General features: G+C 56.6%; 1 protein-coding gene across 1 annotated transcript in view; it reads left to right on the forward strand.

Moving 5' to 3' along the window:
• Positions 1-1,450: 1,450 nt before the first annotated feature.
• KCNK3 (potassium two pore domain channel subfamily K member 3) overlaps positions 1,451-12,987 on the forward strand; it is a 35,667-nt gene continuing 24,130 nt past the window's right edge. Inside the window, exon 1 of the mRNA XM_035000739.1 lies at positions 1,451-1,733. Within this exon, the coding sequence (XP_034856630.1) occupies positions 1,451-1,733 (283 nt within the window). The remainder of the gene's footprint in view (positions 1,734-12,987) is intronic.

Consider the following 12,987-nt stretch of genomic DNA (forward strand, 5'->3'; position numbering starts at 1 on the left):
GAGGAGATAAGGAAGTGAGACTCTGAGAGGGGCAGTGACAACTCATCTGAGGTCCCACGGCCTGCCCCTCCTCACCGCCACTGCCACCATGTTGACAAAAGAAGACACTGAGCCACAGAGGGGCCTCCTGTTTCCCCCAGTCTGTCAGCAAGCCTCCTGGTCTGGGCCACACCTGCCCTTTTTCAGCTAGCTAGATCCCTGTTCTGTTGGGATGCCCCCTGTTGATGTCCGACACTATCTCTGGCAGCCCACCCCAAGCCCAGCCTGGCCCACTGGTGCAGGACTGGGGCTATGGATGTCAAGACAACGCAACAGCCCCAGGGCAGCAGAGGAGAGCCTGGGATTCAACACTACTGGCTTAGGCTCAGCCTGTGCTTTCTCAGCCAGTTCCAGGAGCATCGCTGACCTGGGAAGGGTCACATTTCATGAGAGCAGGGCTTTCCCTTGGGTGTTGGTCTCAGCGTGCCCAGGTCCACAGCTGTGCCCTGCTGTTTCTAAGACAGCCAGCAAGCAGCCTGGTGTGCTGGTGTGCGGTGGGGGGTGGGGGGTGTGGCCTGGGTGGAGGGAAGCACGGCTGAATCCCAGTGCTGGCCCTAGTTCACCGTGTGCCCTTGCATGTCACTTGACCTCTCTGTGCCTCAGTTTCCCCATGGACGTAATAAAGGGCAGGACAGCAAGACCCAAGGTTCCTTCCAACTAAAGCATGCTGTAATTTCGGTGGAGATCGGGGGAGGCGGGGCGGGGGGGGGGGGGGCGGGAGGCGGCTCGCTCTGCCTCTTCCTTTTCCCTCCCTTGCTTTTCTTTTTCCGTCCTCAGTTTATCTCCAGCTATCCAGGTCTCCCTGTCTCTGTCGCTCTTTCTGTTTCCATCTTTCGCTCTCTGCCTCTCTCGCTCTGTATTTTTCTGCCTGCCGCTTCTTTTTCTGTGCCTAGGAGTCTACCTCTGGCTTTATCTCCTTATCTGTCACACCCCCCTCTGCCTCTTTTTCTCTCTTTCTCTGTAGTTACAGGCGTTTCTCTGTCTAGTTATCTCTTTTCCTGGGTCTCTCTCCTTCGGTCCTGCCCGGTCTCTCCGCCGCTCTCCCGCTCGCTCCCCCTCCCCTCCCCCTCCGCCAGCCCCCCTCCTCCCTCCCTCGGCGCGTCTCCCCAGTCCTTATTTGGCTGGGCGGGAGGGCTGGCGGGAGGAGGAGGCCTGCGGGCGGGGGGCGGGGGGCGGGAGCGGGGCCGGGCGGAGGAGGGCGGTGGGTGGTGCTGAAGGGACAGCTCCGCGGCGGCGGCGGCGGCGGCGGCGGCGTTGGCGGCGGCGGCCCCGGGGCGCGGAGCGGGTGCCCGGCTTGGGGAGCCGCGAGCGCAGCCATGCCCCAGGCCGCCTCCGGGGCAGCAGCAGCGGCGGCCGGAGCCGGGGCGCGGGCCGGGGGCGCCGGGGGGCCGGCGGCGGCTCGGGTGGGACGATGAAGCGGCAGAACGTGCGCACGCTGGCGCTCATCGTGTGCACCTTCACCTACCTGCTGGTGGGCGCCGCGGTCTTCGACGCGCTCGAGTCGGAGCCCGAGATGATCGAGCGGCAGCGGCTGGAGCTGCGGCAGCAGGAGCTGCGGGCGCGCTACAACCTCAGCCAGGGCGGCTACGAGGAGCTCGAGCGCGTCGTGCTGCGCCTCAAGCCGCACAAGGCCGGCGTGCAGTGGCGCTTCGCCGGCTCCTTCTACTTCGCCATCACCGTCATCACCACGATCGGTAACTATTCGCCCGCGGGGGGCGGGGACCCGGGGGCTGGGCGCCGCGTCGCGGGGTAGTCCCGAGCCGGCCGGGGCTGGCGGGGCGGGGGGTAATCCCCCGGAGAGGGTCTAGGCGCCGAACCCCGCGCTGCCAGAAACCCGAGTTCAGCCTGGCTTGTCTGCTCCGCGGTGACAGGACTCGGGGGAGGCGTCGATTCCTGGCTCCGGACCTGACTCTCCGGCCGGGCCAGCCCTAACTTGTCCCTGCCAGGCTGCGCGAGGGCCTCAGGGGACTCTGAAGTGTGTGAGAGGGGCAGGAACGACCGGCGGAGGCTGGGGAGGAGGGGTGTGGCCGGGCCAGGCCCTGGAGCGGAGAGCTGAGTGTAGAGCGGCGGGGAGCGCGCAACTCCGGGTCCCTGGCAGATGGGCTTCCGCACCTTGGCGTGTCTACACCGGCTGGGGCTCCAGGGAGACGTGTGGATGCAGGTATTCTGGCACTCCGTGGCACTCCTGCCTACTCTGGGTGCCTAAAACACCCTCCAACTGCCTCTGTGAGTGCCGCTTGGAGTGTGTGTGTGTGTGTGTGCGTGTGCGTGCGTGTGTGTGTGTGTGCGCGCTCGCGTGCGTGCGTGTGTGTGTGTGTGTGTGTCCTGCTCCCAGAGTTTGGGCACAGCCAGCCAGTGCCTTTAATTTTCTTAGGGCAGCAGATTTGGTGCTGGAAGCCAGATGCAGCTCTGTCTTCCTTCTCTGTTGTCCCGGGGAAACAGTCAACCCGCAGGAATGGCCTCAGTTCCCTTCTCCACACAGCGGTGCGGCAGGCCACACACACACCCAGACTCTCTCACAACATAGGCACAGGCACACATACACACAGGTACACACACAAGCACACACAGGTCAGACACAGACACGCACACACAAAGCACACAAATAGATGTCCGGGAAAGGAATCTCCAGTGCTATTTGGAAGTGTCCAGATAGGAGTAAACACTTCACCGGCTCCCAAGACTCATTCCAGCCCTGCTCCATCACTTTTCCCACTACGTGACCTTGGGTAAGTCCCTTCCTCTGTCTGGGTCTCAGGCTCACCTCCAGACCATGAGGGGTTGGCTAAAATGATCTCAAGCCTTCCGCCCAGTGCTGGCACGCTCCTAGCCCACCTTCCCCCAAAGCCCATTGGGATGCCTCCAGGCTTCCATCTTTCCCATTCCTTCTCCTCTCTCTGGTCCCCCTCCTTGCCTTGGCTGAGCTCCCAGGGGCTTGTTGCCACTTGGCATAGCCCATGACAAGATGGCAGTGTTTTCCTAGGAGTCCACAGGAGTTGAGGGGGTAAAAAGCAGGACTGGACTCTGTTCCTGCAATCTATCCACTGCAGGACTTTGTCCCAAGGCTCCACTCCTCTCTGGGGTCCATGGGGATCTCTCTATGTAGTCTCTGGATTCCCCTCTTAGAAGAGGAAGAAAAGGGCCCCAGGAGTAGATGTGGCTCAAATGGGGGCACCTCTGGGTCCTGCTGACCCTGTGAGTTTAGGGCAGAATAGTCAGACTCAGACCTGCCCAGAAAGGAGCCTCCCTTCCCCCACTTCCCTGCCATGTGCCAGGGTTTCAGGAGCACTGAACAATGAGTTAGGCTTTCCCCCTTCCTCTTCCCACAAGTGGTGCCTTTGATTGTGTGTCCTCTTTCTCAGTCCCATGGTCCCTAGCTCCACAGTAACTTCCCAACTGACCTTGCCTCCAGCCTCATTCCCCCATGGAATGAGCTCCCCCTAGACAATGCTGCCAGAAAGAATCTCCCCAACGTGCAGCTCTGACCATACCACTACCCTCTCAGAAGCCTTCAGTGGCTTCCAGCTGCCCGTGGAATCTGGTCCATGCTCCTTATTCCAAATTCGAAGGACCTTCGTACCTGGCTCTAACTCTGGCTCCAACTTCATTTCTGTTCTTACAGACATGATCCCTCCACTGCAGTCAGACTGTCTCCTGAGAACACCTTCAGTGTGCCTATGGGGCACACCTTTTTCTCTGTCTTCTCTTTGTCTTGTCCAAGCTAACCTTCCAGGTCCAGCTCCAATCCCACTTCTTCCTTGAAGTCTCCCAGACCATCCCAGGCCCCCACTGTATTCAACTGCAGGACTCACTGTCAGGACAACCTGGATGACACAGTGTAGGCTCTCTTGCATGGTTATTTACATTTTAGGGGATATGTTTTGTCTCTTTAACTGCACTGCAGTTAACCTCCGTGTGGGCAGGGCCCTGTGGTTCCCATCTCTGTTCTCCCAGCGCTGGCACACGAGCACTCAGAGAATGCTACTGATGGGCTGAAGGTGTGCAGAAATGAAAGGGCATCATCCTTCCCCTCCATCCCTGCCGTTTCCCAAAGTGCTTATAGTTCTTACCCAGACAGATGCTAAAAGCTGGGGGTAGAGGCAGACCGAGTGCCGTTCTGGTGATATTTATTGATACAGCACTGGGCAAGAGGAAAGACAGCATCAATGCACCACCCTAGTTGTGTGGGGGCCCCAGAAAGGCACTGCCCACTTCCTGCCCCACCCAACCCTCCCTGGCTTTTTGTCACCTCTCTCTCTGGCTACACCATCTGGCTGGAAACGGTCCACAGGGGCTCTGCTCTAAGACAAGCCTGTCTGGGCTGTGATCAGATGGCCAGAAGGGGCCCTGTATGAAACTGATGGTGACCCAAAACCCAGGGGCAACAACCTCTGTCCACCTGACCCCTCTGGGGACCCAAACAGGTCTCCTGAGGCACCGGGACTCACATTGGGATAGAAAAATGACAGAGCCCCCCATTTAGTGATCCCAATGCACACTCATCTCATCACTTGAGTCTCAGCGTTCGCCGCTCAGGGAAGTTGCCAGGGCAGGAATTATTAGCTCCATTACACAGATGGAGGCATGGAGGGAAAGGAGGGGAAGGGACTCCCCCAAAGTCATGCAGCTGGTGAGCAGCAGAGTTAGAGCCTGAAGTCTTCTGACTCCAAGCCCAGTGCTCTTTCCCTGCCGGTCTCTTGGCTGCTTCTTCTGCCTCCATACGCTGTGAAGCCCAGAGCCAGCTGAAATTGGCATGGCCAGGACGTGCTCAGTGATGCCAGCTCGCAGGGCACTCTCGGGCAGCCCCGATTGGTTGAGGGTCGGCAGGGTCTAAGTTAGTCATTCACCTGGTTAGTCACAGTCTCCATGGGCTGCAAGGATTCCTCCAGCTCCCTCATCCCTGGCCTCCCAGCCAGGAAACCCTTCCTTTATTGTGCCCTAAGTTCATCAAACGCAAACGGAAACTCTTTTCTGGGAAAGCTTAACCTCTCTGGCTGTTGAGTCATTAAACTCCTCCGGGGCCCCAGCCCCATCTATTCATAGCCCGGAGGCTGTCAGGGCTGGAAAGAGACTCAAGATCAGCTAGTGGCACCCCCTCCTCTTACAGATAAGGAACCAGAGAGGTGACAGGAGTCACCCAGCCAGGGGTTAGCCGAACCTGACTCCCGGGCCTCCGCTCCTTCCACTAGTTCAGGATGCCTCGTATTTGTTATTATTATTGACAGCAGGAACAGCAACAATAATACTAGCAGCCACCGTTTATTGTCTACTCTTTGTCAGGCTCCATACGCTCTCATTCGATTCTCTCGCCAACCCCCCCAGAGGGGCATTATGACTCCCATTTTTCAGCGGAGGAACCTAAGGCTCTGCGTGTAGATGACTCACCCGTGGCCCTTGTGACTTGAAAGTATGGCACCTGCCCAGATTCAGCTGAGCCTCTTTGACTCCCATGCCCTGGCTTTCCTGCCAGTTCTTTCTCCACTTCAAGAACTCAGCCCAGACCCTTGTATCTTGAGGGCAATGAGGAGCCAAGGCTTGTCTTTTCCCCTGGAAGCCCTTCCCAGCAGAGCGCCTCTTCCTCCAGCACCCTGCAGCCGGCCTGCTGCTCCCCCCACTCCGGTCCCTGGTCAACCCAGGCCACATGGCAGAGCTGTGCCCAGCACCAGGCCCTCTCTGAGACCACCACGGACTCACAGGTGCTGTTCTCCCATGGGGGGCCCCCCGTAATCCTCGGGGCTCTAAGGCAACAAGAGGCCAGGTGATTGATTAGCTGAAGGAGTTGGGGCAGAAAACCTTCTGTTCTGCTCTCTCCTCAGCTTCCGGCCTGTTCTCAGCTGAGCACAGGCTCCCATCACCCACCACGTGGCCTGGGAGTCCTTAGATTGTGAAATCAAGCAGGCAGCTCATGAAGGAACTTGTACTTTCTGCACCTTTCCGAGAAGGAGGAAAGTACAGAAGTGACCTGCCACCCAATACATCCTAGAGTCCTCAAATAAGAGTGAAAGGAGACATCAGCAATCAGCCAAACAGCCAGAGAGGTGAGTGACTTGCCCAAAGTCACACAGCAAGTTGCAAGCACTTAGAACTGAGGCCTTTTGATCCCCCACTGGAGTTCTCTCCATCACCCTAGCCTGTTCCCCTCACCACCCACCATCTCTCTTAGCACTGAGACCTCCGGTTGCTTTTCACTCCACTGTTCCCTGTCCTCTGTTGACTTGCTGGGTTAGGGTGGAGGGGCAGCCCAGCCTGGAATAGTCCTACTGCCCACTCTCGGTCAGCATTTCCTTCCTCCCTGCCCACAGGCCACCCCTCTGCTTTGACGGCACAAGCCTTCTCTGTGGTGGTCTAGGAAGGTGGGCTCTGGCTTAGAAGCCAGAGTGCCTGGGTTCCTCTCTCAACCCGCCTCTCCACTTACCTCCCCCAGCCCCACACCATGAGTTATATGATCTTGGACAAGTTACTTAGTCTCTCTGAGCTTGTTTGGCCATTTGCAAAATGGGGAGGATAATATTTGCCACCCAGGATGAAATGGATAATATAAAGGAAGTACCTGGTACAGTTGGTGCTTAATAAGCAATATCTGCAATGATCAGTGGAATTAACATTATTGTTCATTACTATTACTCCCCCCCCACAGAAGGGAACTGCTCGGTTTCCCAAGGATTACCAAGACCACAGCTACCTCTGCTCCCTCTTAACAGGTGGCGGACAGTGGGGTTGGGGGCCAGAGGCTGCCACACCCTTCCCTGTATTCTCTTAATCCCATTCCCCCAACCCTTTCCAGATCTTACCCATGCCTGGAGTCTGCCTGACATCCAGGCTCAGGGACAGTGCTCCCTCCCCTGAGCAGGCAGACCCTGCAGAAAACCAGTCAAGGACGGTGAAGTTCACAGTGGTAGGAGAACCTACCCTGGATTGGAGCAAGGAGGCAAGAGTTCCAGCTACACTTAGCTCAGTTGCTGGTCCTCTCTGACCCTCAGTTTCCTCATCTACAAAGAGGATGCTTTTGATCAGAGGTCCTTCTGACCGTCATGCCTCCTACCTGCATGTCCAGTTCCCACACATCACGGTTGGGGGCTGGAGACATGGAGGGAGTGGGGGCGAGAACAGGACCAGAAATAGAAGACACACGCCTGGCCAGAGTGGGTACAGAACAAACACAATAAGTATTTTCGAAGAAAACATAAACAAGCACAGATGAGTGTAGTGCAAATCACCACTATAAACAGCTTTCAGCTGGCAGCACAAACGGTGAATCTGTGAGTTGATTTTGTAATAAAAAAAATAATGTAAAAGTGATTTCCCTGCAGTCAGCCAGCAGCAAGGGAAGAGACCCAGCTCTGACGGAGATCATTATCAGAGACCCAGATGGGCACGCCCTCACGCCCCATCCCTGCCTCGGACGCAGGGAGCTGACGTGTGTCTGTTACACGTCCGCCCCCAGGTGTGTGGGGTGCTCCTCGCAGCCTGCACTCTCACCGCTGCCCTGGGACGGAGAAGGCAGGCCTTCTCATTCTGTTCCGGTCAAGGAAAGGGAAGCTCAAAGAAGTTCAAGTCACAAGGGCCACCCAGGGCTGTAGGGAGTATCTTTTCACAGAGCCATGCAGCTCGTCCCCTTCCCCCCACCCCAAGGAGCCCCTGCCATCCCTTCTATATATGAATGTCACAAATGATGCTGGATGGGGTACCAGCGTCCACGCAGGACACTCAGCTGTGGCGTCAGCATCAGGATCTCTCGCCCTCAAGAGTATTTTGCCCAAAGAGAAATCAGAATTTTAGCTCCGACCCTCTCATTTTACAGGGTGGAAGGGAAAATTCAGATCGGAGAAAGGGCATGGTCAAGGCTACACTTCACAGTTCGTCTCAGAGCTGGCATTGAAGCCCTGTTTACTGACACCTCCCTTGGTGTTCTAGCCACCCCCCCCCCCCCCCCCCCCCCCCCCCCCCCCCGCCGCAGGCTCTTAAAGAAGAGAGCAAGCTGCAAGCTGCAAGCTGCCAGCCGCCTGCTCTGCTAGCCCTGGGTCTCCTCCTGACCCACCTGTTAGCCTCTGGTCGGCACAGAGCCACCTGACAAATGCCTTTCGAGGCCCTTGTTGCTGTGGGGAGAGCAGTCAAGGGTCCCAGTGATGCCTCTGCCTCCCGGCTTGTCCACACTTCCTCGTTGTCTAGAAACTGCCCCGACTAAGGCAGTTCCCAGGCAGCTCCTGGGGACCCACCCCTCTGCCTCCCCTGGAACCACCCCACCCCAGGCTACGGCCACAAGTCGCACCTTCACCTTCCTGCTTTCCAGAGCTGGCCTCAGCTGCCACCTAGAGCAATCTGCTCCAGTCCTCCTGGTCCTGTGGCCTCCTGGGACCCCTGCCAGGCTGGGGCCCAGCTCCCGCCCTCCACCTCCACAAAAGCAGGCTCTCACTGCTCCTGCTCCCCGCTCCTGCCTCCAGTGACACACAGGACCCCTTTGTGAGGGGGCACGTGGCTGCCTGGAATTCAAAGCAGGAGCCTGGCCTGGGAGCTAGAAACAGGGTTCTTTCTCTCCCCTTTGACAAATCCTTCTAGCTGTCTCTCTCGCTTCTGCTGCCCCTGAACTTGGGGGAGGAACAGACACTTCCCTGGCGTGCGTCAGTCTTCCCACCTGTACAGAGGAGATGTTCCGAAGGGGACCTGAAGAAGTCCTGCTCAGCAATGCAGATACATTAATGCTTTGCAAACACTGCTGTGCAGGGAAAGACCTGGTTGATCTGGTTTCAATGCAGATTCTGAATCAGGAGATCTGGGGCTGGGCCTGGGATTCTGCAGTTCTAGCAAGCCCCCAGGGGACACTGATGCTATTGACTCGTAGTCCACACTTTTGAGGAGTGAGGATCTAAACAGCCTGGAGACCTGATTTTGGGAAATAGACTTGAGGTGTGGACTGTGGTTTTAAGAACAAGAATGGGTAGAGCTGGAAAAATCCCTAGGAATCTGGTTGTGGAATATGAGAGCCAATGGCCTCAGAGCTGGTGGATCCCAACTTGGAGGCTGGAGAGGGGCTGTGGCTGGCCCCACAGGAACCAGCCCTGGAGGCTAGAAGAGGTCACAGGCTGTGCAATCACGTGGGGGGAGGGGGAGGGGAGGAGAGGAGTGAAGAAGGGCTTGCCCCATGGAGAAGTCTGCAAACGGGTATCTGCTGTCCTCAACGGCTCTCCATTCCTCCCACATCTGCCAGGGAAACTCCTCAGATCCATGGAGAAGGGGTGCCCCAGAGATTAAATGTCCAAGTGGGAAACTGGCTCCTCCCTCATGGCAACTACCCAAAATCCCAAGGGGCAGTGCAGCCTCCAGTCATCATTAGAAGAGTTTGGGGCTCATTTCTTCTTTCAAGAAGAGCCCCCAGCTTCCCGTGGGCTGGGATCCAGACAGCAAAGGCCCAGGGAGGTCTCCAGGCCCGTGGTCCTATGACTACTAGATACACTCACCCTGTTGTCAGCAATGGTGTGGAATGCAGCTGACAGGTGGAAGGCCAGACTTTAAGAGGGACATCAACAACCTGGGGAACAGTCAGAGGAGGGGAGCAGCGTGTCAGATGAAGGACACTTGGCAAGGACAGGTGTGGAGAGCACGCATGGTGCCTTCAAGTATCTGCTGGGCTATTGCAAGATAAAAGAACCAACCTTGGGCTGATTGGGCCCAAGGGGTTAAACCAGCACCAGTGGGTCGAGTCCATAGAAAGACTCAATCAAGTCCAATATAAGGAGAACTTGTTAGAGTTGAAGCTGACCAAAGATGGACTGTGCTGCCTTGAGAGGTGGTGAGCTCCCCATCACAAGAAGCATACAAGAAGACACGGGATGGGCAAGATGCAGAAGATACCTGTATCCATTGGGGTTCAATCAGAGAAGCAGAACCTGTAGGAGATTTATATTAAGAGACGCATTACAAGGACTTGGCTTATGTGAAGTAGTGGCTGCTAGACAAGTCTAAGATCCATAGAGTAGACCATCAGGAAGCTGAAGTCTTTCTAGTATGGGCTGAAGCTGCCGTCCCCAGGCAGAATTTCTTCTTCAGGGAACCTTCAGTTTGGCTCTTAAGGCCTTTCAAATGATTGAATCAGGCCCACTCAGATTATCTAAGATAATGTGAAATAATCTCCCTTACTTAAAGTCAACTGATTATGGACTTTAATTACTTCTACAAAATGCTTCACAGCAACCCCTAGATAAGTGTTTGATCAATAACTAAGGGCTTTAACCTAGCCAAGCTGACACATCATAAAGATCATCACATTACCCATATATCAGACTGGGAGCTACATTAAAGGGCTTCTAAGATTCTTCCCAACCCTGAGATGCTTTGATTTCTTGATCTTGAAGGCGGCAGTCTCGAGAGTCCAAGGATCCAAAGAGGGACCCCAGCCCCTCAAAAATCATTGAGATCTCCTGAGTACTAGGCATTATACTTGGCACGGAAAGACTAGAAAATGAAGACCCAGCTTCTTCCCCACGGAGCCTCTGGTCCAGTGGAATCCTGGAACCACAAGCTGAATGTTATATATACTAAATCCTAGTAGACTGACTCAAAGTAGGGATCTGAGAAGGTTTCCTGGAGCAGGTAGCCCTTGAGGGAGCTTGAATGAGAAGTGAGGACTCTAGTAGGTGATGATGGGCAGTGAGAACTTTCTAGATGAGGGAACAGCATGGGGCAGGCTGAGGGGCATGAGTGCGCCCCCAGGAAAGAGGCAGGGGCAGGGGCGGACCATAGAGGGGCAGACTTCTGGACTCTGGTGGGTGGACCTGATTGCACAGCCTCTGCAAGAGGGAAGTGCCGCCCCCAACCTGCACTCTCCTGCCTGGATCCTGACCCATGGGTGCCCCCATGACCCCAGTTAAACCACTGGGTGCCCCTATGACCCTGATTGAACCAGTGGATCACCTCAGTTGAATAGCAGGTGCCTCCATGACCTTGGTTGAACCCTTGGGTGCCCTCATAACCCCAGCTGAACCAGTAGGTGCCCCCAGGATTCCATGATGAACCTGAATCCTTCCTTCACCCTTGCTCTGGTCACCCAGCAGACCTCAGCCCCCATGGGGTGCTTTCCCTCCCGCCCGCCCTCCCACACTTCCTTTTCTGGGCCAGAAGGCCACTCTGGAGCCCAGACTGAACCCAGGTTCATGGATGGTGTGCAGGAATCCCGGGGCAGTGCTGAGCTGAACGAGGCGATACTGCCACACGACACTGTGTGGATATTTTCTGCACGGACAACCCCAGACCCCAGCTCTCAGACCCCTTCATCTCTGCTGGAGCCTTCACAGCTGGGCATGGGCTCAGTGTCCCTCTTCAGGAATGTGTAGGGCCTCCTGACCACAGCTCCAATGCAGAAATAACCATCTCAGAACCATCCAGAGAGGCAGGTTCCAGCCCGCCAGCCACAGGACTGTCTGGGGGGCTCTCTGCAGAGAGCAGTAGAGCAGGCCAGAAAGAACGACGCCAGGCTCTCAGACAGGAAGCGGCCCTCTCCTCCAGGACGGCCCCAGGCCTCCTGCTAGCACAGAGGAGCTCCCGGGGACCTTGGGGCCAGGCGGTTGCAGGCAGGAGCAAGCCCCAGATTGATGCACCAGAGGGGTCTGCCCTGGGCTGTTGGTCCAGATCTTAGACGTGAGGTGGAGCAGCTACTCCCCACAGGGCCGGCCTCAGTTTCCACGGTTGGAGCCGTAGCTGCCATTCGCTGGGAGGTTTCTCTGGGCGGAGCCTGTTACACACATCACCTCATTCAGTCCTCAAGGCCACGGGGGCGCTGTTGCAATCCCCACGTTAAAGACAAGGACCCGAGGCTCAGAGGGGTTAGGGAACGCACGCAAAGGCCAACTGCTGGCAAGCGGCAGAACAGGGAAGTGTAAAGCACGCACAGCCCTTGGCTTATAAAGCACTTGGGCACTTGGTCGTACGGTACCTCTTCTGAGGCTCCTGGCGACCCAGAGGGGTAGGTATCATTACTCCTACTTTGCCAATGAAGAAACCAGAGAGCATCAGGTCACTTCCCGCGATCCTGAGGCATGATGTGGGGGCAGGAGTCAACCCAGGACCCTCCAAACCTAAACCACTCCCTCCCCACCCCCACACCGAACACGGGTGCCCTCGCCTCCTAGACAGTTATTCCCATGGCATGGATGCGGGGGCGGTGCAGAAGTGCGAGTCAGCCTATGGAGGACAGAAGGGGCAGTATTGGGGGAAGGCAGTTGTCACGGGGTGGTCTTAGTTTCATGCATCTATCGATGCCATCTTCCTGAAAAGGAGGGGAACCCAAGCCTAAAAATGAGAACAGAGTGACGGTTCTTAGGAGTGGCCAGTGAGTGAGAGAGGGAGTTTTGTCAGGGGCGACTTGGCCAAGTTAACTGCTCCCCCCTGAGCACCAAGTAGGACTCTTGTCCCAGGACCAGCCATTGCTTGGAGCCAGAACGATGGGAGTCAGGGCCTGGCCGTCGGACTTCATTCATTAGGCCCGAACTAAGCCCAGAGCCTATAAGTTTTAAACAGCCCCTGGTGAAGGGGATCTGCAGCCAGGTTTGGGAAGCACAGGGGAGGAGAGCACTGCTTAGAATCGAATTCTGTACTTCAGAGGCTGGGCCGCTTGCCAGCCAGGGGCTAGCATTTTCTTTCTGGGTTTCCTTGGTACTTAGGAAACATTCAAGGGGCAGCTAAGGAAAAATCTTTGGAGTTCACAAGCCAAAGCTCCTGGGGTGAGCCAGGTGGCAGAAACAGCAGGAGTCAGTGGGTGGCCCCAGGAGAAAGGGCCAGTGCCGCCATCCCCCAGGTAAAGGGGACTGAGAGTCTCAGTGGGGTCCTAGGGACAGGTTCCACCTTCAGAGCGTTAGCTCTCAGGCTGCTCTTGACCCCAGGGAAGGGGGTCAGCCCCAGCGAGACCCCTCAGCCATGTGAGCATCACTCACCTGGGAACAAACTGGGGGCCTTTGG

This window comes from Mirounga leonina, unplaced genomic scaffold (genome assembly GCF_011800145.1).
Source record: "Mirounga leonina isolate KUSES-001 unplaced genomic scaffold, KU_Mleo_1.0 Mir_125, whole genome shotgun sequence".
Lineage (NCBI taxonomy): Eukaryota > Metazoa > Chordata > Mammalia > Carnivora > Phocidae > Mirounga > Mirounga leonina.